Consider the following 25,223-nt stretch of genomic DNA (forward strand, 5'->3'; position numbering starts at 1 on the left):
ACCTTCCTGACGGCCTTTGAGAATACCTGCGAGCTGCTCCAGGTTGACCCTGCAGACAGGCTCCAGTTTCTCTCCCCTCACTGGACCCCACTGCCAGGGAGGTGTACAGCGGACTGAAAGGGGCGGAGACAGGGGACTACGAACTGTTCAAAAAGGCCCTGCTCAGCGAGTTTGGGCTGACCCCTGAGATGTACCGGACAAGGTTCTGGAGTCAGCGTAAAACCCGTGAGGTCACATACCTACAACTAGCCCAACCGGGCGCAGGGGTATGCCCGCAAGTGGACAGCTGGGGCCCAAACTAAAGAAGACCTGCTTGACCTATTTGTACTGGAGCACGTGTATGAGCAGTGCCCATCCGACCTGAGGCAATGGTTGATGGACCAAAAGCCAGAGAACCCACAGCATGCAGGCCACCTGGCCGACGAGTTTGTGAACAGTCGGGCAGGGGATAACCGGGAGGAGTCCCAAAGAAACAGGCCCGCCACAACGCAGAGAGAGAGTCACCATGGGACCTCCCAGCGGGGAAATATGGAGAAAGCCCACCAAAGGGAAACATCCTACGTCAGGTCTATCCGAACTACTCGAGGGGACCCACGGGACATGGGCTGCTATCACTGTGGCCAAAGAGGCCACATAAGGGCCCAGTGCCTCAGGCTCAGGGACAGACTGAGAGGACCCAACCCACAGAGGGTTGACTGGGTGGAGACCCAGCCAGGCGAGAGGCAGCATTCCCAGAGAAGGGGGGCTGGCAGAGTACCACCTGCTAAGGAGGGAGGAGAGCTCCAGGCCAGCTCCTCTGGGGGGCTGGATGCTCCAGACTCAGGGTTTTCGGTTTACAGGGTGGGCGTGGGGCTGCCCCTCCAGAGAGAGTACCTTGTTCCCCTGGAGGTGGATGGGAGGAAGGTCAATGGATACTGGGATACGGGCGCAGAGGTCACACTGGCCCGGCCCGAGGGGGTGGGTGGGACCCCAGTCAAAGTGCCCATGGTGAGGGGTACACCTGAAGTGGGGGGCCAAGGAGGGCCCCAAGGATGTGGGGGTACACCCGTATTTGCCCACTGAGGTGTTGATGGGGGGAGACCTGGAGGACTGGCCAAGCAACCCCCAGGGTGCCCTGGTTGTGACCCGCAGTCAGAGCCGGCGAGGGGCACTGCGCCCTGGCCTTGGGGAGGGGGCCTTGCCTGAGGCGCAGGACCCTAACCTGGTGGGGAGGGAACACCCAGGGACACGGCTCAGGGAGGCTGCGGCTTCAGACCCTGCCAGCGAGAGAAAGCAGGTGGCCATCCCTGTCCCAGCTGCTAAGTTCCAGGCCGAGGTGCAGAAAGATCCCTCCTTGCGGAAGATAAGGGACCTGGCCGACCTCAGTGCGGTACAGACCATGGGGAGAGGTGGCCGGAAAAGGTTCCTGTGGGAGAAAGGGTTCCTGTACCGAGAATGGGCTCCCCCAGGGAAAATGGAGTCAGGGGGGATCAGGAGGCAGCTGGTGGTACCCCAGAAGTATCGCCGCCAGCTGCTGTGCTGGGCCCATGACACCCCCCTCTCAGGGCACCAGGGAACCTGGCGTACCCAGCAGAAGCTGCTACGGAGCTTTTACTGGCCTGGGGTCTTTGTTACTGTCCGGCAGTACTGCCGATCCTGTGACCCCTGTCAGAGGGGGAGGAAGGCCCGGGACAAGGGGAAAACGGCTTTAGGACCCTTGCCCAGCATAGAGGAGCCTTTCCAGAGGGTGTCCAAGGTTAAAAGGGGGGCTCTGAACCAAGAGAGCCCGAAGCACAGACCTCCAGATGGGAGCGCTGGGAGAAGACCCCAGCCCAGTTTGAACCTCAGGGGTATTGGGGTGGGAAAAGGGCACAGGCCGCATAAACCTTCCCACAGGCGAACTACGAGTGCCACCGAGCACCCCCGACCTAAGGGGGGGGGTGAAACTGGAGGGGCCAGGTGTAATTCTCACCAAGGAATGAGAGGGATGCTGGGGCATCCACGGGAACGGGGGTAGGTTCGAACTTCCCCGGGTCACTGGCTAAAGTGACCCCGCTCAGTTCAGTCTCGAAGGGGGGAGAGATGTGACGAAGTGGGACTGTTCTTACTGTGGTCTTTGAATGCTGACAGGGGAGTGTGGCTAGGACGGTCTGCATTGGGGGATGGGAGACTGACCGAGGGAGAATACCTGAGCATGTAACGTGAGAACCCAGGAAGGGGTTAGAGGCCAGGTGACACCTTTGCCCGGGAAACTGAACAAAGGCTGGAGAGAGAGTTCAGAGCTGGCTGGTGACATGGCTGGGAGGCAGAGGGGGCTCTGACCTCCCAAGGGGGCTGTGGGGCCCTGGGACCCCAAGATGGACCTAACTGGGGGGGATCCTGTTGTCTGTGCCTGCAAGACCTGTCTTGGACTGTATTCCTGTCATCTAAATAAACCTTCTGCTTTACTGGCTGTCTGAGAGTCATGGTGAATCGCAGGAAGCCAGGGGTGCAGGGCCGTGTGTCCCCCCACACTCCGTGACAACCTCATCTGGAATACTGTGTGCAGTTCTGGTCTCCCATGTTTAAGAAGGATGAATTCAAACTGGAACAGGTACAGAGAAGGGCTACTAAGATGATCCGAGGAATGGAAAACCTGTCTTATGAAAGGAGACTCAAAGAGCTCGGCTGGTTTAGCCTAACCAAAAGAAGGCTGAGGGGAGATATGATTGCTCTCTATAAATACATCAGAGGGATAAATACCAGGGAGGGAGAGGAATTATTTAAGCTCAGTACCAATGTGGACACAAGAACAAATGGATATAAACTGTCCATCAGGAAGTTTAGACTTGAAATTAGACGAAGATTTCTAACCATTAGAGGAGTGAAGTTCTGGAACAGCCTTCCAAGGGGAGTAGTGGGGACAAAAGACATATCTGGCTTCAAGACTAAGCTTGATAAGTTTATGGAGGGGATGGTATGATGGGATAGCCTCGTTTTGGCAATTAATTGATCTTTGACTATTAGCAGTAAATATGCCCAATGGTCTGTGATTGGATGTTAGATGGGGTGGTATCTGAGTTACTACAGAGAATTCTTTCCTGGGTGCTGGCTGGTGAGTCTTGCCCACATGCTCAGGGTTTAACTGATCGCCATATTTGGAGTTGAGAAGGAATTTTCCTCCAGGGCAGATTAGCAGAAGCCCTGGGGTTTTTTCACCTTCCTCTGCAGCGTGGGGCACGAGTCACTTGCTGGAGGATTCTCTACACCTTGAGGTCTTTAAACCACAAGTTGAGGACTTCAATAGCTCAGACATAGGTTAGGGGTTTGTTACAGGAGTAGGTGGGTGAGATTCTGTGGCCTGCGTTGTGCAGGAGATCAGACTAGATGATCATAATGGTCCCTTCTGACCTTAAAGTCTATGAGTCTATGAGGACAATGGGCTGTAAAGAGAGGACCCTGGTGACCTAACCAGGCGGTTCCAGCCAGAGGGGCCAGAGGACAGAAGAGAGGAGAGGAGGCCCAGGCGACCCGGTTTACGACTCTGTTTCCCTGGAGAGAAGACAATGAACAGAGGCGGGGCCTGGGGCCGGGGATCTCAGATGCCCAGCTGGGAAGCAAGGGGGCTCGGGACTGGAGAGGGGGAGCAGGAAGAGCCCACCTGGATGCAGAGAGACTGGGATGTGCTGGGCTGAGGGAGGCCAGGCCTGAGGCCCTGAGAGTTTCCTGTGCTGTGTTCAACGCTCACTAAACCCTCCTGTTTTACGCTGGCTAAGAGTCACACTGGTCTAGAGAACAGGGGGCATCAACCCCTTCAGGGGGTGGAGGCCCCGGGGGCCCAGAGTGAGGGGACTCCCTGAGGGGGCCCACAGCAGAGACAGACGTGCTAAGGCTCCGAGAGGTGCGGCTCCAGGAGGTGGAGGGGCCTGACCCCGAGAGAGAGTGGACCCCCGAGAAGGGTTGTCGCACTGAAAGGGGCACCCCCCACGGACTGCATGGGGCCAAGAGTGGGCACGACCTGTGAGTCCGTGACACCCCGGGGTTTTCATAACACACCTGCAATTTGTCCCTCCAATGTGGTTAAAATGTGGGGAAAATTGACACCTGAAGCCCTAAAAAGAGTAATTTCTTACGTTGATGATATACGGGTGCCTGGGTGTGACGTTATTGACATAAACTGGGACCATATAGATCATTGTTGCAACCAAGGTCCTGTAGTGGCACCCAAATCTTGTATAAAGGGGGTCAAATGGGGTGTCTAAGACAAGGTTATGGTTTACTGGTTATGATTATGCTGTCTATATGTGTGTATCAGTTTTGTAGTTGAAGTTATGAATATTGGCTCTATACTGTCTGTATGGCAAACTTATGCTATGCTTCTGGGTGACATCCCAGACAAGTTGGTGTTAGCTCTGCCTAGCCTGCTTGATGGCCCATTAAGGACCATCAGCTATACAATGGACCCATTGAGAGAAGTCCAATATGCCTTCAGACTCAGCAAAGTATGCAGGGACTGGCCCATGTGACTCCAGGCTCCATTTTGCTGTAATTTTCCACAGTAAGAACAAAGAGGTGTTCTTACACCTGGAAAAGACTATATAAGGCTGATGCCTCATCTCCATTTGGTCTTCAATCCTGCTTCTTACCTCTGGAAGGACTTTGCTACAAGCTGAAACTTTGAACAAAGGACTGAGGACCCATCCCAGCGGGGGATGTATTCCAGAGACTTAATTTGAACCTGCAGTTTATTCTATCGCTGCTGCAAGCCTGAACCAAGAACTTTGCCATTACTGTATGTAATTGATTCCATTTAACCAATTCTAACTCTCATCTCTATCTTTTTCCTTTTATCAATAAACCTTTAGATTTTAGATTCTAAAGGATTGGCAACAGCGTGATTTGTGGGTAAGATCTGATTTGTATATTGACCTGGGTCTGGGGCTTGGTCCTTTGGGATCAGGAGAACCTTTTTCTTTGACTGGGGTCTTGGTTTTCATAACCATTTGTTCCCATAACGAGTGGCACTGGTGGTGATACTGGGAAACTGGAGTGTCTAAGGAAATTGCTTGTGAGACTTGCGGTTAGCCAGTGGGGTGAGACCGAAGTCCTCTTAGTCTGGCTGGTTTGGTTTGCCTTAGAGGTGGAAAAACCCCAGCCTGGGGCTGTAACTGCCCTGTTTGAGCAATTTGTCCTGAGTTGGCACTCTCAGTTGGGTCCCGCCAGAACCGCACTGTCACACTGGGGACCACAGGGAGGGGGTTGGTAGGATCACTGAGCAGATGTTACAGATCATCCAAGATACCGGATTCCAGGCTAGCAGAGCCAAGGCCCAGCTGGTACAGCAAGAGGTAAAATACTCAGGGGTCATGTTGGGAAAAGAGGGACGAACCGCAGATGCACAACGGGTGGAACTGATTGGAAAACTTCCCACCCCGACTGATGTGGCATCTTTAAGAGCCCTTTTGGGAACCTGAACTTCTCAAGAGATGTCACTGAAATGTCGCCCATGGGGCTTTCTCCCACAGAAAGGGCGGCAGTGGGAGTGGGGCCTGATCAGGCAAAGGCTTCACTAACCCTGAAACAGGATTTGGCCCAGGCCCCGGCCCCACAAATCCAAAGGTGGGAGAACCATCCATCCTGCAACTGCCTAATAATGACGTAGCACTGGGAGCAGCGCCCCACTGAGAGCCCACAGCCCCAGAGACCCCACGGCCCGGCTCACAGCGCCTCAGAGAGCCCACAGCCCCAGCGACCCACGGCCCGGCTCACAGCGCCCCACTGAGAGCTCACAGCCCCAACACCCCACGGCCCAGCTCACAGCCCCAGCGCCCCACTGAGAGCCCACAGTCCCAACGACCCACGGCCCCGCTCATAGCCCCAGCACCCCACTGAGAGCCCACAGCCCCAGCACCCCACGGCCCGGCTCACAGCCCCAGCGACCCATGGCCCGGCTCACAGCCCCAGCGCCCCACGGCCAGCTCACAGCGCCCCTGTGACCAACAAGGCACTTTCTGTGATGTTTCAATGAATGTTGTGCCCGGCAGTGACTGAGGTGAGCTGGGCTTGCTGCCGGGCGGGTACCCTGGGCACGCAGAGAAGGGTACGGTGCTCCTGGGGAAGATGCCTGGGTCACCTACTGAGTGGGGCTGTGAAGACTGCCTAGAAGGAGCTCAGATCAAAGGGAACTCGGGGAACCCCCAGGACTGGACATCTGACACCCCCCAGCAGGAAGCTCCAGCCAGCGAGCAGGGAGCTCAGCAGGGCTCTGCCGAGGACAATGCCCGGTGTCGGGTGTCTGAGCTCAGTGACACAGGCTGTCCCCAGAGAGTGACAGACACAGGTACTCAGGGCAGGCTGTAGCTGTGAAATAGCCACACCTCTGAGCGACACAGTCACACCGACCTAACCCCCCATGCTAGGGTGACCATACACCCGTTTTGGCTGGGACAGTCCCTCTTTTAAACCCTGTCCCGGTTGTCCCGACTTTTTTCCCCAAAAGGAGGCATTTGTCCTGTTTGCTGTTGCGCCCTTCACCAGTTGGCAAGAGGAAACGGGACAAATGCCCACTTTTGTCAACTCAGTGGGGTGGGGGGGAACATGCAGTCTACACCTAAATACATCCGTTTTACTCGGTATAAAGCTTATACAGGGTAAACGCATACATTGTTCGCCCTCTAGAACAGCTCTTGTTCCAGCTCAGGTGGTAGCTAGGGGATTCTTCATGATGGCTCCTCTCCCCCCTTTGTTCTGTTCTACCCATTTATATATCTTTTGCATAAGGGGGGAACCCTTTGTCCCTCTCTGGGTTCCCACCTGTGACGCAACAGGGACCGGGGCGGATTTGACCTGGGAATGTTGCAGGGGAGTTACATGGGGGATGGGAAGGAAGCTACCTGAGCCAGGAGGGGGGGTGGGAGAAGTGACACCTTCTGGCCGGGAGACTGGACAAAGGAGAGGAGGAGCTGGGAGGAGGGGGAGAGAGCTGCTGGAGGAGTTTTTGGTTTCAGTTTTGTGCTGGGTGGTGCAACGCAGGGAACCCCGAGGCTGGGGTCTAAGCTCCCTGCCCCCAGAAGGACTTGACTGAGGGGTCCTGGTTGTACCTATAAGCTCTGCTGTAGCCTGCGTTCCTACTGTCCAATAAACCTTTCGTTTTACTGGCTGGCTGAGAGTCCCAGTGAATCGCAGGAAGAGGGGTGCAGGGCCCAGGGCCGGCTCCAGGGTTTTTGCCGCCCCAAGCAGCCAAAAAAAAAAAAAAAAAAAAAAGCCGCGATCGCGATCTGCGGCGACAATTCGGCGGGAGATCCTTTGCTCCGAGCGGGAGTGAGGGACCGTCCGCCGAATACCTGGACGTGCCGCCCCTCTCCAGATCGGCCGCCCCAAGCACCTGCTTGCCAGGCTGGTGCCTGGAGCCGGCCCTGGCAGGGCCCTGACGTCCCCCCACTCCGTGACACCACCCCTGCCTCTCAATGGAAAGACAGCAGGTTAAAGATGGATTCCAGTTCAGGTGACATGATCACATGTCACTGCAGGACTTCATTACCCACTTGCCAGCACACACATATACAGGAAGACTCACAGGTAAAATACAGCCATCTGCAGACAATGGTCCTGGTTAATGGGAGTCATCAAGATTGCAAACCACCATCAATAGCCCACACTTTGCATAATTACAATAGGCCCTCAGAGTTATAGTTCATATTTCTAGTCCCAGATACAAGAGTGGTACATTTATACAAATAGGATGATCACACTCAGTAGATTATAAGCTTTGTAATGATACCTTACAAGAGACCTTTTGCATGAAGCATATTCCAGTTACATTATATTCACTCATTAGCATATTTTTATAAAATCATATAGAGGGCAACGTCACAGGGACAAGCGGTGATGCCAGCCCCCCACAGGGGGAGGCAGCATTCCAACATGGGGGGGCGGGGGGCAGCTGGGTCCCAGCAATGGGCAAGAGCCTCAGGGGGAAGGGGGGCACTCAGGCGAGCGGCTGGGAGGGTCCCTACCCCATGCAGACGGTGCTACGGTGGGAGAGCTTCCCCAGGGAGGTGGATTAACTACACTTTCCCGGCAGCAGAGAGCATCTTCGGTAAAGCGCTGCAGGGGTGCAGCTGTGCCCAGAGGCAACCAAGCCGGATGCTGCAGCTCCTGGCCACGCGCGGGGAGAGCTGGCCTGGGCAGTCCGGAGCCGCTGCCTCTCTGGGCTTCCCGGTGCTGGGTCCAGTTGACTGACACAACTGCTCTGGGGGAAGGGCTGCCTGGTGTCGCTGCAGGTCCTGGCTGAGCGCATGGGTCCCTGCGGAGTAGACAAGGCCCCCCCAGGAGCCCAGCTCAGTGGGATTTGCAGGTTGAAGCAGGAGGGCTGGAGCCCAGAGGCTCCGTCTCGGAGGCGGGGAGGCCATGTGGCCTGCCCTGGAGGGGGATCCCTGGGGTTCCTGCCAGGGACTGTTTGAAAGCGGAGGTGCAGCCCAGACCCCATAGACTTCTGACAGCCCCACAGGGCCCCGTGCAGCTCCTCCCAGACATGCAGCATTAGGGGAGCAAACATGAGCTCACAGGCCCCAGGCTGCCAGGCCAGCCCCTCAGTCAGCAGCCCGCAGGGTGCTGGGCAGAGCCAATGGTGCCCAGCAGCAAGGCGGATGGCACCCACTCCCTCCCCGGCCCAGCCCTCGCTGCAGGGACATGGGCTGAGCACAGAGCTCACCACTAGAGGGGAACAGGCAGGGACGGGGCACAGAGCCCAGACTGGAGCCAGCGTGTAGGACAGAGGCACTGCCCATCCAGTGCCCAGGCAGGAAGTGGGCGCGATTCCCTTGTCCTGCCAGGGACCCCCCCACTCACATACCCAGCCAGGAGGCCAAGGGGAACCCGACCCCGGGCAGGGGCGATAGAGAGGGCAGGGCACTGCAGGCAGGAACCCCCGGACAGAACCCCCCAGAGGCTGGCCCCACTCTGCAGGCCCAGGCCATCCCACAGGCCCACCCCACTCGCTACGGGGCCAGAGGGGGCACTGGCAGCTGGGATCAGGGCAGAGCGCAGTGAGCACTAGGCCCAGCTCCCCTCCCCCTGCTGTCCCAGTGCCTCATTCCTCAGCCAGTCTGGATGGGCTGAGTGACGCTGGCCAGAGCCGCAGCGGCCCGGAGACACAAGCGTACACAGCTGTCAGCGAGCCGCCTGCTGCCAAAGGGGGGAGGGGGAGCCGGAGCCCAGCTGGCCAGCAGCGCACACGAGGGCCCAGCCTCCTCCGGCTCGGGGCCAGCCGCTCGGCCAAGGCCCCATTCCCCACACCGGACAGTCCTCCCCTCCCCGTGCATGGGGGCCTGCTGCCGGCCAAACCTGCAGGCCACAAATCGCCACCTCGGGGCGGGGCCGGATTAATCTTTAGTGGGCTCAGCGTCAAACATATTTGTGGGCCCCCATGTAGGCAGTGGAGCCTGGCGCGGGGAGGTCAGTCCCCAGAGCAAGGGCTGGCCAGGGGCAATGGGGCACGGCATGGCAGGGGCAGCCCCGCTCCACCCAGCCCAGCGCGAGGGCACTATTTACAGACCGGCAGCTGCCAGACGCACAATGGCCCGCCCGGCCCTGTGCTGCCAGCATGTCCCTTTCCCTCGGGGGTGGGCCTATGCCGTGCCACACAGCCCCCCCGCCCAAACACCCCACCCCAACTCCCTATGGCCAGAGCCCCCCCGGACCCACTATGCCCAGCGCCCCCCTGACCCCCCCACACAAATGCCCAGAGCCCTGCCCAGTGCCCCCCTGCCCACAACTGCCCAGCACCCCCCACAGAACCCCCACTCCCTAGTGCCCCAACACACGGAGATCTTCCTCCGCCCCCCCACAGCCCAGCACACACACCCCCGGAAACCCCCTCCCACTCACCAGCCCTGCTGGGAGGCGATTGTTTGCCAGTGGTGCCAGCCAAGCTCCATCACCAAGCCCTGTTACGAGCAGGCCTGGAGACGCAGGGCCCTGGAGCCCGCTTGGCATGTCTCTCTCCCCCCCTCCCACACTCCCACACACAGGGCTGAGCCAGTGCTCAAGCTAGGGGATGATCTAAGGGCATCTTGCCAAGCTAGGGCCCGAGGGAGCCAGGGATCGGGTGCCAGGTCCTGGTGCTGCAGGTGCCCTCTGGGTGGCTCAGGCTCTGGTCCCACCTGTCACCGAGTCCCCGGGCGATGCTTTGGAACTGCTCCCCACAAAGCCAGTCAGGACTTTGGGGAGCCTCCTCTCCCTTGGAGCAGACTGTCTTCAGGGCAAGAAGCTCACACGGCTTCCACCGCCTGGGTCTCTCCTGGGAGCATTCAGCATATGCCCCTCCCTGCGCTTCCCACAGTGAGTCCGCCCAGGCGGGGTCCTGGGGAAGCCAAAGGGTTCTGCACCCCCCACTTCGCAGTCATACGTGACTCTCAGCCAGCCAGTAAAACAGGTTTATTCAATGACAGGAACATGGTCTAAAACAGAGCTTGTAGGCCCAGAGAACAGGACCCCTCAGCTGGGTCCATTGTGGGGCCCAGCAAGCCAGACACCCCTGTCTGCCCTCACTCCTAGTCCCCAGACAGCTCCAAACTGAAACCCCCTCCAGCCCCTCCTTTCTGGCCTTTGTCTCTTTCCCAGGCCAGGAGGTCACCTGACCTCTTTGTTCTCCCACACCTTTAGCATCCCCTTGCAGGGGGGAAGGGCCTGGCCATTAGTTGCCAGGAGACAGAGTGTCGGCCAGAAACGGAGGCACCCACACAGTATTCAGAGGAAACGTTAAGAACAGTCCCACTTCGTCACATCACCTGTCTGAGCCTGGGGAGCTCTCGGCCCCAGGAGGAGCCCACCTGCCCTGCCCTGCCCTGGGGAGGTGTGGCAGGGCCAGCGGGCAGGAAGGGGGCAGGAGGTGCTGGCTGCAACTTGGCTCCTCGGCCAGCGGGGCGATGCCAACCTCCAGGCCAGTTAACTATGGATGGGAAAACACCGAAAACAGCAGTGCCCAGCACCTGAGACACCAGCAAGCGGGCCTCCCGCAGTGCAGCAGGGCGAACCGGGCCAGCTGGAGCCCCGGGCCACCCCCCAGCAGTGGCGCTTCTCCAGCCCTCTCACCAGGGCAGAGCCTGTCTGTCACGGGAGTGAGCAGCCCAGAGCATGCTGGGTAAGTGACCCTCGTCCAGCACTGCCCCCCACCAGGTGCAAACCCCGGAGATTCTCCTTGCTCCTCAGCCACCCCCCACCAGGCTTTACAGCCCCCTCCTCCTGCCCCAGAGTCCCAGCCCCCGCCCGGTTTTACAGACCCTCCCCCCCGGCTAGGGTGACCAGATGTCCCGATTTTATAGGGACAGTCCCGATATTTGGGGCTTTTTTTTTATATGGGCTCCTATTACCCCCACCCCCTGTCCCTATTTTTCACACTTGCTATCTGGTCACCCTAGCCCCGGCCCAGTATTACAGACAGCCACCCCCACCCGGCTTTACAGCCCCCTCCTCCCGCCCCAGAGTCCCAGCCCCCGCCCGGCTTTACAGACCCCACCCCCCGGCCCAGTATTACAGACAGTCACCCCCACCCGGCTTTACAGCCCCCTCCTCCTGCCCCAGAGTCCCAGCCCCCATCCGGCTTTACAGCCCCCCTCTCTCCTGCCCAGCATTACAGACAGCCACCCCCACCCGGCTTTACAGCCCCCCTCCCTCCTGCCCCCGGCCCAGCATTACAGACAGCCACCCCCACCCGGCTTTACAGCCCCCTCCTCCCACCCCAGAGTCCCAGCCCCCGCCTGGATTTACAGCCCCCTCCTCCCACCCCAGGGTCCCAGCCCCCACCCGGCTTTACAGACCCCCTCCCTCCTGCCCCCGGCCCAGCATTACAGACAGCCACCCCCACCTGGCTTTACAGACCCCTCCTCATGCCCCCAACCCCCTGGTCCAGCATTAGACCCCCCCCTCACCCACCCCATGTTCCAGCTCCTTGCCCCCTCAGGCCTGAGAGAGCAGCTCACGTCCCACCTGGCTTACAGCGCGACCCCCTTGGCTTATGGGGAGAGGAGCCCAGGAGTGGGACTGTCAGGCCTGCACCTGACACAGCCTATCACCCCCGACACTCCCCCCACAAGCTGCCCCCCAGCCCAGGGGCAGGAATTGCCCAGTTGTGCCAGGACCCGTTGTCCTTAGGTCCCCGCTGCGGGTGCAGAGCCAAAAGGGGCCGGCAGCTGGGAACCAGGTCTGTTTACGCTGCTGGCCGGAACCGGGGAAGGCTGCTGAGAGCCGGAGGCAGCTGCCTGGGCGAGAGCAGAGACACCTGGTGTGGGAGGGCCGGCTCCCCCCAGGGACGTGCTCCAGGCCCTGCATCCACCCCCAGCGTTCACATGGGGCCTGCAGGAGGATGGCTCCTAGCACCAAGCAAAGGGCCAGACCCCTAGGCCATGGCCCCCACTCAGCCCCACACTGCAGGGGCCACGTGTGCATCTCCGCTCCCCTCTGCAGAGCCTGGCCAGCAATACCCCACAGCCCCCCACTGCGAGACCTGGGCCATGGCTCAGGGCCCAGCCACATTCTCGTGCACAGCTGGTGGCAGCCCTCCTCCCCAGAGCTAGCTGCACTTCAACAGTGTTCATCACACTCCAAGCAGCTGCCAGCTGCTCCCACACGGCAGTCCGGCCTCGCTGGGCACCCGACCATCAGCAGGACAGTGGAACTAGAGCAGGCAGTGGGTGAGGACTGGTGGCAGCAGGGGTAGCCACAGGGTGGGGCAAACAGCAAAGCAGCCGGCCTGCCACCACTCCATTGCGTGGGAGCACTCAGCCTCCCTGGGCAGCCTGCAGGGAAGAGACCGTACAAAGCAGGGATGTGGGGCAATGGCACACACACTGGGTGCCTGTGGGCACTAGCTCATGGCAGGCTAGCCAGCGCCACAGGGCTACAGCAAGGCTCAGCACTCTGCACCAGCAGCTGGGGCAGGGCCGGAGCATCAGCCCCGGGTTCCAGCCGGGGAGGGACTTGCCCAGGGTCCCCCAGCCAGCCGTGGTTGGAAGAGGAACGCCCCACAGGAAGGGACGGGGTGACTGCCTCTCCTTTCCCTGCCCCACCCCACTGCCAGATCAGGGCTTACTGGGCAGGAGGCAGAGACACTGGCGGGTGCCTGGCTCGGCTGCTCTTCCCCAGCTCGCGAGGGCAGCGCCATAGGACGGGGCGCACGGGACCGGGGCGCCAGACACACTGCGTGCTACAAGGGCCACGTGGGGACCATGGCTCTCGCCCGCTGAGTGCTGGAAGGTGCTGGGGAGCGCAGGCACTCAGCCCCCCGAGCCAGCACCCAGCTGGCTGTGCACACGTCGTGCCAAGGGCTGCCCTGGCGCCAAGAGACACCCACCCTGCAGCAATCCTCAGCACCACTGACTGATCGCCACGCCGCGCCGCCGGGCCTCGGCAGGCCGTTAACTCAAGGGTCTGTCTGCCCATGACGGACGGCGCTTTCACACGCACACAAATAATCATAAATCGCCACCAGGCAGCGCAGTGGGTGAGCGTGCAAGAGCACACAGGGACAGGCATGGGGACTCCACAGACTGCCAGGCCCCACAGCCCTGCCCCCATGGCCCCTGGGCTCTCTCTACCCCTCTTGGAAAGTGGTCATGGCAGGGGACTGGCTGGCTCTGGAAGGCGGGACAGGACTCAGGGCCTTTCCCCTCTAGGGGGCAACACCTCCGATCGGGCCCCAGTGCAGGAGACCGGCTGTTCGGGACCTGGGGCCGTTCCCCTGCAGACAAATGGCTAGCCCAGTGTTCTGGCTTTGGCACAGAACATGGGACCCCACGGCCCAATGCCCTGCTCCAACAGACACCCCAGGACGCTGGGCCCCGTGGCTGGCGGCGGGTTGCCTCTCTGATGCCTGCCATTCCATGGCTCTCCTGCCCCCCGGCCACCACCCTTCATGGGAGCGATCCTGCCGTCCGCCCAGCACAGGCCCTGCCACCCCACAGAGACGGCGCACGCTGGGGGGCAGGAAGGGACCAGCTCCGAACACCTCCCCCAGCCCTGGGACCGGACCGTCACCTCAGTGACGAGGCAGAAGGGGTGCCACCTCCTCCCTTCCCCCCCTCACATCTATAAGTGGTGCTGCATCCCCACAGCCACCCGAGGTGCCACGTCCCCCTGCCCAGCCCCCCATGACAGGCAACGGATGCCTGCACCCAGCCCCCCCCCCCACTCCAGCAGGGCACTGTGCCCCCCTGCCCAGCCCAGCCCCCCCCCCACTCCCAGCACAGCGCCACGTGCCCACACCCGGCCCCCCACCATAGCACCGCATGCCCACGCCCAGCCCGGCCCCCCACCTCCCAGCACAGCAGCGCAGCCCAGGGGGTCCCTACCATCCTTGCGGTAGAAGCAGATCTCCACCTTGCGCTCCTCGGAGCCCAGCAAGGCCTGCGCGATCTGGGTGGTGGCGCTGCGCTGGGTGCGGGGCCCATACAGGAAGTCACAGGTGCAGGGCTTCTGCATGACCTCGGCCCGCGTGTACCCGCACAGCTCGCAGAAGCCATCGTTGCAGTAGATCACGGCGCAATTCTCCACCCGGGCGTTGGCGATGATGAACTTCCGGCCTGTGGGGGAGAGGCAATGAGAGGACGAGCGGCTGGCAGCGCGGCTACCCATGGGGCTGCCCCCCCAGCCCACCCACTCCCACCCCCGCCCAGAGAGGCGCCAGGCTCCCACCCCCATCAGTCAGACCCAGCCCAAGGCAGCTCCTGCCTCCATTCAATCCGGGTTCACCAGCCTGCTGGGGTCTCCCCTCGGGGGCCAGGGCCGATGCGGAGGGAACTGGGGTTATTTAGTCTGCAGAAGAGAAGAGTGAGGGGAGATTTGATAGCTGCTTTCAACTACCTGAAGGGGGGTTCCAAAGAGGATGGAGCTCGGCTGTTCTCAGTGGTGGCAGATGACAGAACAAGGAGTAATGGTCTCAATTTGCAGTGGGGGAGGTTTAGGTTGGATATTAGGAAACACTATTTCACTAGGAGGGTGGTGAAGCACTGGAATGCGTTACCTAGGGAGGTGATGGAGTCTCCATCCTTAGAGGTTTTTAAGGCCCGGCTTGACAAAGCCCTGGCTGGGATGATTTAGTTGGGAATTGGTGCTGCTTTGAGCAGGGGGTTGGACTAGATACCTCCTGAGGTCCCTTCCAACCCTGATATTCTGTGATTCTATGATTTACTGCAGAGAAGCGCAGCGTCCTGGCAAGGCCGGGGGGGCCAGGGACTCCATCCGCCCACACCCCGCGGCCGCCCACAGGAGGGAATCACAGGGGAGCACAGGTGCCGCGGATCCCGCTGCTGCCCCCCCATGCACAGCACGAGGGGCCGGCCCCACTGACCGAATGCCCACAGTGTCCACCAGACACCCAGCGCTGCAGATGCTGCCTCTGCATTGCCCAGCTCCCTTGGCAGCAGCCGATTCTGCCAGTGCCCAGCCCAGCCGGCGCAGGAGGGAACAGCCCCACCCCCCGCCGCCCTGCGCTGGCCTTCACCCTGCTCCAGACGAGTGGAGACACTTCAGCCCCCGCCTGGCTGCGCGGGGGTCATGGGTCGGACTCTGCAAAACTATCCCAGTCCGAGAAAGCCAAACCTAGCTCTGCTGGTGCCCCTCAAACCCAACCCCCAGTTCCCGGTTTTCCTAGTCCTGAGCCTTCCCTCGCGCTGTCCCGGCCACGGCAGTGTCTCTCGCTGCTTGTTTACTTGCCACATCCGCAGCAGCCTTTGCATTCGCAGCCCTGTCAGGGCAGTCGGTGCCAGCAGCAGCATGCTGGGGATAAACAACCGTGAGGCCTGGGCTGCAAGCTGCCTCGCCTCCCCTCCCTGCAGGCCCCAGGCCAGCCCAGCCCAGGCCTCCCAGGAGCAGCTTCCTCACGTCCCCCTGCTCCTGGGGGCTCTGGCAGTGCCCTACCTGCGCAGGTGGGGAGGCAGTTCTCTGCTGGTGCCAGCGCAGCCCTGCAGTCACTGCCACAGCTCCCATGTGGGCATCTGCCCAGAGCAGGGACGTCCCACCCCAGCACAATAGGATTCACACCAGCGTGTGGGCTGAGGCTGCAGGCCCATGGGAGCGTGACCAGGGAACATGGGCAAGGAAGGGAGACGCACCCCACGCTACTGCGTGTAAGAACAGCCCACCACAGCACACACCTATACCAGACATCGCTCGTCACACACCAGGGCCGCCCCACCGCTAAGCTGAGAACTGACTGACTTCTTCCACCCCCAGCACCCGCCGTGCAGCGGGCTGGTGAGGAGCAGGATTCGCTCCCAGGTACACAGGCACCCCAGCAGTCACGCATGGGAGTGGACATGCGCACACACACAGTCGCAGCTGGCATAGCTCTGTACCAGCCCCTCGTCAAAGGCCGGGCTGCTGGCCCTGACCGGAGACTGATTCTCCTGCAGCCCATCCCGTCCCCCAACCAGCCCCAGACCCCAGCAAAGCCGAGCCTCCTCTCCAGACAGCCCTCCTCAGAGTCACCTTCAGAGCATTGGAGGGAGGGTCAGCCCCACCCTACAAATGGGGAAACTGAGGCACAGTTACACCAGGGCAGAGACAGACATCCAGCTCATATGCTGCCAGGCCCAGCCCCACAATGATCAGCTGTCCACAAGGGCATCTCCCGGCCTGGCACACAATCTGCAGGGCTGGCACTGGGCACAGACAGGAACTGCCCCCGGTCTAGCACCCTCGAGTGCCCCACGGCATGGGCCACTCCCCAGCCTCAGCCTCTTGGGCACATTAACTCAGTCAGGAAGCACAGATCCAAATTCTCCTGCTGCTGACTCACCAATATACTGGGCCACACACCTCGCTCCCAAGCACACAAACCTGGGGCATGCCTTTCACACACCCCCACACAGGGACACCCTCTCCCCCCCCCCCCCCCCGCACACACACACGGCACATGCATACCCTACACACTGCCACACAGGGACACCCTCTCCCCCCCCGCACACACACATACACACTGCACATGCATACCCTACACACTGCCACACAGGGACACCCTCTCCCCCGCATGCACACACACACGGCACATGCACACCCTACACACCCAGGGACACCCTCTGCCCCTGCCCCCCCGGGCACATGCGCACACGCACACCTGAGCACATGCAGGGGCACCCTCCCCCCTACATACATACACAAGGGCTGGGGCACACACAGGGGCTGGGGGACATGCCCAGACACACACAAGGCACCCCCCTCACACACACACACGCAGGGGCTGGGGGACACAGGGGCACATGCAGGGCACCCCCCCCCACACACACAGGGACACACACACCCACACACGCAGGGGCTGGGGGACACAGGGGCACACGCAGGGCACCCCCCCCACACACACACAGGGACACACACACCCACACACGCAGGGGCTGGGGGACACAGGGGCACACGCAGGGTACCCCCCTCACACACACACACGCAGGGGCTGGGGGACACTCCCGGCCCCGCACTTACTCTGCCCCTCGAACTTGCGGATGATGGTGTCCAGGAAGGTGTTCTGGGGGGCGACGTGCCCGCGCCGGACTGGCATGCTGCTTATCCCATGGGGGGCGACCGGCGGCCCCTGTCCCCGGGGCCCCACTAGCCCGGCGCCCCAGTAGGGCCCTGCCTGGGCCTGTCTGTCCCGGGCGCAGGGTCAGTCCCCGAGGCGCGGGCGGAGGGTCCCGCTGCGCTCGGCTCCGGCGGGCGGTTTTCCAGCCCGGGGCTGCGGCTCGGTCCGCGGCGCCTGCTCCGGCCGCCCGGCGGCGAGGGGGCGGGGCCGGGGCCGGGCTCCGCGCCCCGGCTGCGGGAGGATGCGGGCTGCGCCGCCGGGCCCGGAGGGGTGAACCCCGCGGAGCCGAGCCCAGCCCCCGCCTCGGGCGCGCTGCGGGTCCGGGTCCGGGTCCGGCTGGGCGCGGGCCCCCCCCCCGGGACCCGTGCACCTGCCCTCGGCTCGGCTCCCGGGGGCTGCAGCAGCAGCGTCCCTTATTAGGCACGGCGGCGGCGCGAGGTGCCGGCAGACGGGTCGGATTCGCCGCGCCCTGGTCCGCCCGCCCGGCCGCGGTCCCCAGCCCGGCCCTGCGCTGCGCTGCGCGGGGAGCCGGCCCGGGGCGGGGGGGCGCGGCGTGGCGGGGGGCCGCTGCGCGCTGACAGCCAATGGCTGGGGCCGAGCGCGGGGTCCTGGGCGGCGGGGCGCACAGACCGCTGGGCCTCGCCCCCTTCCCACTTCCGCGGCACCCGGGCCTGGGTCCGTCCCCTCTCCGGCCCCAGGCACTGCCCCCCAGCCACTTCCCCCACCCTGCTCTGGTCCTGCCTCCCACTGGACCCCCTCCGGCCCCAGGCACTGCCCCCCAGCCACTTCCCCCACCCTGCTCTGGTCCTGCTCCCCACCGGACCCCCTCCGGCCCCAGGCACTGCCCCCCAGCCACTTCCCCCACCCTGCTCTGGTCCTGCCCCCCACTGGACCCCCTCCGGCCCCAGGCACTGCCCCCCAGCCACTTCCCCCACCCTGCTCTGGTCCTGCCCGCCACCGGACCCCCTCTGGCCCCATGCACGGACCCCCAGCCACTTCCCCCACCCTGCTCTGGTCCTGCCCCCCACCGGACCCCCTCTGGCCCCATGCACGGACCCCCAGCCACTTCCCCCACCCTGCTCTGGTCCTGCCCCCCACTGGACCCCCTCCGGCCCCAGCCACTTCCCCCACCCTGCTCTGGTCCTGCCCCCCACCGGACCCCCTCTGGCCCCATGCACTGCCCCCCAGCCACTTCCCCCACCCTGCTCTGGTCCTGCCCCCCACCGGACCCCCTCTGGCCCCATGCACTGCCCCCCAGCCACTTCCCCCACCCTGCTCTGGTCCTGCCCCCCACCGGACCCCCTCTGGCCCCATGCACTGCCCACAGCCACTTCCCCCACCCTGCTCTGGTCCTGCCCCCCACCGGACCCCCTCTGGCCCCATGCACTGCTCCTCCATGGTTTCCCCGCCCTCCCTATGTCCCCCACCTGCACCAACCACCCCTGCCCCCATCCCTCCTTATGTTACCACCATGGTGCCCACCCAGCACTTCCCCTGCCCCAGACCTCATTACTCCCCTGTGCCCCATCTCTGCCGACACTGCTATGCCACAACGTGTCCCATGTCAGCTTGGCGTCAGAGACACCCCTGAGGGACTGGACAGCACCCCGGATCCACAGACCCACCACGGGTGGCTCCTATTTGATGCAAAGGCTGGTCTGCCTGTTACCTCATTCCCCTGCAGCCCTCCCCACGTCTGGCTATTCAGCCCCTGGGTAGTGTCTGAGCCTGCAGTGAGAGACCTCTGGGGCCGGCCCTGGCCTGTGCGGTGTGTGCCGGGCCTGGGTGCGCAGTGACAGAATAACACGCTCAGCGATGCAGGGCTGGATGGGACCAGGAGAGGTCAGCAAGTCCCCCACACACACACACACACACATACACCTCTCGCTGACAACGGATACTTCAGCCACCCCCACAGATGCGTGTGCGCAGGGCTGGGTGCACATGAAGTGCGCCTGCAGGGCCTAGCACCATGGCTGCGGCCCCAGGCGCTGGCCCACTCCAAGGCTAAGCTTGTGTGCCCTGCTGGGACACAGCTTTCCCCACAGGCCCAGGCCATGCGGCTGCTCACGGACAGCTAGCAGGAGCGAGGGCGGCCTGGAGACTAACTGGGGAGAGAGCCCCTCAGGAACCCAGGCGACTGGGTCCAGCCCTGCCCTCACTTCTGTGCTCAGAGCCTGCTCCGTTTCTGCCGGGTGCCCCAGGCCTGTGGGAGAGGCACTGGCAGTGAGCGTGTCCCGGGGGGAACAGACTTGGCACCCAGACCCAGCGTGCCCCGGAGCGGAACCACCTCTCCCCAGGCAGAAACGCTGCGAGGGTTTGGGGGGCGGAGGTGGGGCTCGGGGGGGCTCCTTGCAGCCCCCAACACAGACCCTCCCCGCCTGTGTTGCTCTTGCTGCTGCATGCAGCTGAGCCGAGCTGCCTCTGTGCTCTCACCTGCGGGCTCCTGGTCCCAACCCCCAGCAGTCTCCAGGGCAAGGCCCTGCAGCCAGTGCCCAGGCAGGGGCTCGTGAGGGGCAGGAGGGCCTGGGCACTGACACGGCTCCCAGAACCTCGGCACAGGGTCCCTGTGCAGGGCTGGACACCCCGAGCATCTCTCCCTGCGTCACCAACCCCCAGCCTGACCCCACAACCCACCGCAAGCCTAGGGCTGGCATTGCCTGCCGGGCAGCCGAAGCCTCACCCAAACGGCGCATGCAGGCTATGCAGGGCCAACCTCCAGCCTCCTCACCCTGCCAGCCCTGCCCACCCCTGCCTTGTAACCCGATCTCCAGTCTGCTGCCCCCACCTACCACTGTTTGCCCGTCCTTTCCCACCTAGGGGTACCAGATAGCACCAGTGACAAAACGGGATGGGGGTGGGGGATAATAGGCACCTATATAAGAAAAAGTCCCCAAAATCAGGACGGTCCCTTTAAAAACAGGACATCTGGTCACCCTATTCCCACCCTTCACACTCCCTGTCCCTGCCCCCATATTCTCGACCCCCTGCAGATTCTCCTTTCCCCACACAGTTCCCCTGCGTGCCCCCCACGTTCTCCTGCCCTCACACTGCAGGGGCCACCATCTTCCCAGGGTCAGCCTGACTTGGCTTCCCTTGGGACGGCCATCTCTGATGAGGGCGCAGCCTAGCAGTGGCCATGTTAGTGGTGTGCCCTGGTCCCTGCGAGAGCAGCCCGGGAGGGCGGCCATTTCAGGGAAGGGCAACACATCACGGGATTGTCCATGCCTCCCGCCAGCCAGCAATGAGAGGGAGATGGGGCTGGGGCAGAGGTTCCCTGGAGCCCCCATGGCACCCCACTGGGGGAGCAGAAGGCATCCATCCCACACACCAGCCAGTAAGGCTGCCCCAGGGTGACGCTGCTCCATGGTCCTCCCCCAAGCCTGCTCAGCCCACACCCCAGATCCTCACCCCCTAGGCCATCAAGAGCGCCCACTCAGCACCACCCATGAACAGGCTGGGTTTCCAGGACAGCAATGTCATACTGCTATCCCCAGGGACCCACCCTGCTCCCCACTGCCACGGAATCCCACCCTGCTCCCCGCACCCACCCACCCTGCTCCCCACCGCCACAGAATCCCACCCTGCCCCCTGCACCCACCCTGCTCCCCACCGCCACGGAATCCCACCATGCTCCCCACACCCACCCCACCCTGCTCCCCACCGCCACGGAATCCCACCCTGCTCCCCGCATCCACCCACCCTGCTCCCCACCGCCACGGAATCCCACCCTGCCCCCTCCACCCACCCTGCTCCCCACCGCCACGGAATCCCAACCTGCTCCCCGCACCCACCCCACCCTGCTCCCCACCGCCACGGAATCCCACCCTGCCCCCTGCACCCACCCTGCTCCCCACCGCCACGGAATCCCACCTTGATCCCCACACCCACCCCACCCTGCTCCCTGCACCCACCCTGCTCCCCACCGCCACGGAATCCCACCCTGCCCCCTCCACCCACCCTGCTCCCCACCGCCACGGAATCCCAACCTGCTCCCCGCACCCACCCCACCCTGCTCCCCACCGCCACGGAATCCCACCCTGCCCCCTGCACCCACCCTGCTCCCCACCGCCACGGAATCCCACCTTGATCCCCACACCCACCCCACCCTGCTCCCTGCACCCACCCTGCTCCCCACCGCCACGGAATCCCACCCTGCTCCCCACACCCACCCCACCTTTCTCCCCACCGCCACAGAATCCCACCCTGCCCCCTGCACCCACCGTGCTCCCCACTGCCACAGAATCCCACCCTGCCCCCTGCACCCACGTTACTGCACCCCCCCTGCTCACTGCACGCACCCTAGTCCCCATTCACTGCATCCACCCTGGTCCTCGCTCACTGCACCCCCCTGCTCAGGCACCCCCCACCCCAGGCTGCTGCTTCCCAGCAACATGCAAAGGGTTAATATCACGCTGCCAGGAGATGACTAGGCCCCTTGCATGTGATTTTCTATCCATCGCTGATCCTGGAGTGCCCTGCACCCTTCCTCTCCCTTGCTATGCCCTGCCCCTGCTGTCTCCCTCCGCACTCCCCAGTACAAGAGCAGCTTGATAACCCTGCTCAGCCCGTGCCCTCCCCAGACTGCGGCCCAGCCAGCAGCCAGAGGCACAAGGTCAGTTTATGTTTCTGAACACTGCTCTTGATACAGTTCTCTCGGTAGCTTCCCCCTCCCCCAGGCCCTGGCAGGCTCTCCCTGCCGCAAGGCCACAAACCCAAACATGCTGGGCGTCTCTAGGCCATACTGGGAGATAGCGTGAGCAGGGGAAGAGCAGGGAAGCATTTGCAATGTAAACACAACGCGGTCTGGGACACACTGTGGCTTTAACAGGGCCTGCTCCTTACCTGCCCGGAAGGGGACCCAGGGGACTGCCTCAGACCAAGGTGCACACTCGGAAAGATCTGCTCTCGTCCAAGCAGGAGTTAATTCAGGGCAGTCCCAGGGCCGGTGCAAGGCAGGAGAGAAGACTGGATGACCCGTGCTCCCTTCTGGCCTTGAAATCTGTGAATCCCGTCACGATCAGCTCTGTCCCTGCCAGGGAGGCTGGCCCTGGGCCAGGGCTGGCCTGGGACCCAGGAGCTCTGCATTCAACTCCCAGTTCTGCCACAGTCAGACCCCATGTGACCCACAGCAAGACACAACCTCTAGGGCTCACGTCCCCATTTGTTACACTGCAGCAACTCACCCTTTGTCTGTCTGGTTAGACCAGGTGCTCCGGAGCAGGGCCTGTCTCTCACTAGCTCTGTGCCAAGCTGCTCACACCTGGGCCTTCTAGCAGCTCCTATCATACTGATTCATTCCTCTGCCCTGGCTCGATCCCTCCCATCCAGCCCCTGGAGATCTCCCAGTTACCCCCAGCCCTGCAGCCATGGCCACTCGCTGCCCTCTCCCTCTCCTCCTCTGCCCCCGCCCCCAGCAACCCCACTGCTTTGGCACAGCCCCTTGTCAGTAATCTGATCCCAGGGTGAATACTCGGCTGTCCCCCATTCTCCTCTCTGGGTCCCCAGGGGCCCCTCCCAGTGGGCGAGCCCTTCTGCTATTCTCCCAGGCCCCACCACAGACCAGCTCCCTGATCACTCCTCATTTCCTGATTAGCAGGGGCCAGGGGGAGATGAACGCCTGCCTGCTGCCCTTGTAGCGGTCTCCTCTCTGCTTAGGGGATGGGTGGAAGACCCCTCTCCAGCTTCCCAAGCCAGCCGGGCTGCCTCTGCCCATCTCCAAACCCTGCATGTGCAGCCAGATGGGAGGCGAGCAGGGCTGGGGAGAGTGAGAACCGCCAGCACTGCTCCATGGTTCCCCAGAGCCGGGTCCCAGGCAGCAGCCATAGCCCATCACCCTTCGGACCCAGACCAGCTCCTGCTGTCCCGTGGGGCGAGCAGAATACCCAGTGGTGCCATGGGGTCAGGCTGTCACTGAGGGTCCTCGTCAGTACAGAGCCGCTGCCAGTGTTGAGACTTTACACTGCCACAGCCACCCGGGCTGTCTGGTGGCACCTCCCTGCTGCTGCTCGAATCCCGGCCCATCACATGCTGCATCTCACCTCAAGGGCTCTCACTCCTGCTGCTGGGGAGGCTGCCCCATAGGCCAGGCTGCTGCTGCTGAGACCAGCACAAGGATGGAGGATGTGAAGGGAAAAATGACCCCTGGCAGGGGCAGCTGGAGGGAGCCATGCCCCAGCCCACAGATCAGCAGGGTTCTTGCCTTTCCCCATGGGGACCACTCTAGAAACACAGAGTTTGAGTGGGAAGGGCCCATCCTGAGCCTCCCCCAGGGCCGGGCAGAGCTGGGCCCTAAAAGACCTTGTGTTGCCAGCGCTCCCCTGGGGACACGCCCCAGCCAGATCTCTGTCCCGGACAGGGACGTGACGCTGGCATCCACCCTCTGGGGTGTCCGAGGCTTTGCCCTCACGCAGGCAGGAGCCACCCAGCAGCTCACTAGTACAGCTGCAGGGGCAAGGGGCTCATGGGCTCTGGAAGGGCTGAGAGGGGGATGGACGACACTTTCTGCCCACAGCCAGAGCAGCTGACTCTGGGATTCCACCCCACTGGGCTGATCGGGTGGGGAGGGGGGAACCAGGCCAGATGAGCCCACCGGGCTGATCCAGGGCAGCAAGAGGGCATGGGGGGTGGTACTCATTTAGAGGGGCCCGTTGCTCTGTTTGGTGCAGCACTGGTGAGATAATGCCAAGGCCATGAGGACAGTCAGTGCCTGAGTAGCTCCAGGAGTGGAAGAAGCAGCTGCTGGGTCATGTCAGACCCTGACAGCTTGTCCCAGGACTATCAGCACATTCCACTGGTATCTGTCCAAGGTGCTGAAAGCTATGTCCTGTGGTTCGAGGACCCACAGCTACTGGGGGGGGGGGGGGGAGGGGGTAACAGGCGAATTCTTCCCAGTTGCACATGCATCCCATCAGCAAGGAGCTTCTAGGATGGAGCTGGATCCGCCAGGACAGAGCGGAACAACAGCTTTGGGGTTCATGCCCTGGCACCACAAACATCAGCTTCTGCCCCACTGGACCCCCTGGCTAGGGCTCGAACCGAGAGCGTGTCTGCACAGCCATGCAATGCAGCCACCATGAGGAGGTGCAGCCCAAGGGGAGCATAGCTCCCAGCATGCAACGCTCCACCTGGAGCCCAAAGCATGGCCACTTGGCTCAAGATGGAGCATTGCATGCTGGGAGCTGTAGTCTCCCACCTCACCTGCCCCAGTGCGACAAAGTGGGAATGATCTTAACGTTCAGTCTGAATACTGTGTGCCTCGGTTTCCCCTATGTGTTACTCAAGTGTCTAGGCGGGGGGATAAGGGTGTGTGATCATTGCAGAGACCCCTAGAGGGCAGGTGTGATGCCGACTGGCTGCCAGGCCGACACTCCGTATCCTGGCAACTGATGGCCCAGGCCCGTCCTCTGCAAGAATCAGCAGGAGGGGTTGGAGAAGAAAGTGCTCTATGCTGGGCTCCTGGTGACTAATAACCCGTCTGTGTCCCACGCTGGCTGGGAGTCACTGCTGGCGGCAGAGTTGGGGGGCTGGGCCCGGCTGCACAGAGGGAGGCAGGTGGCGATTCCTGGGGGCGTAGGCTGTGTTCTCACCTGCTCGTGGGGGTCGGGCCAGGCACTTGGGGCCATGCAGGCTCTTCCTCTTGGAGGGCCTTGGGCTCCCGGCAGTCTCTGGGGGCGGGTGGTGGCTGGGGAGGAAG

General features: G+C 62.4%; 1 protein-coding gene across 1 annotated transcript in view; it reads right to left on the reverse strand.

Annotated features, from left to right (window-relative positions):
• KCNH2 (potassium voltage-gated channel subfamily H member 2) overlaps nt 1–17,506 on the reverse strand; it is a 107,648-nt gene extending 90,142 nt beyond the window's left edge. Inside the window, exons 1-2 of the mRNA XM_065400109.1 lie at nt 17,431–17,506; nt 14,307–14,537 (exon numbers count right to left, since the gene is read on the reverse strand). Coding sequence (XP_065256181.1) covers nt 14,307–14,537; nt 17,431–17,506 — 307 coding nt within the window. The remainder of the gene's footprint in view (nt 1–14,306; nt 14,538–17,430) is intronic.
• Nucleotides 17,507–25,223: the final 7,717 nt, after the last annotated feature.

This window comes from Emys orbicularis, chromosome 2 (genome assembly GCF_028017835.1).
Source record: "Emys orbicularis isolate rEmyOrb1 chromosome 2, rEmyOrb1.hap1, whole genome shotgun sequence".
Lineage (NCBI taxonomy): Eukaryota > Metazoa > Chordata > Testudines > Emydidae > Emys > Emys orbicularis.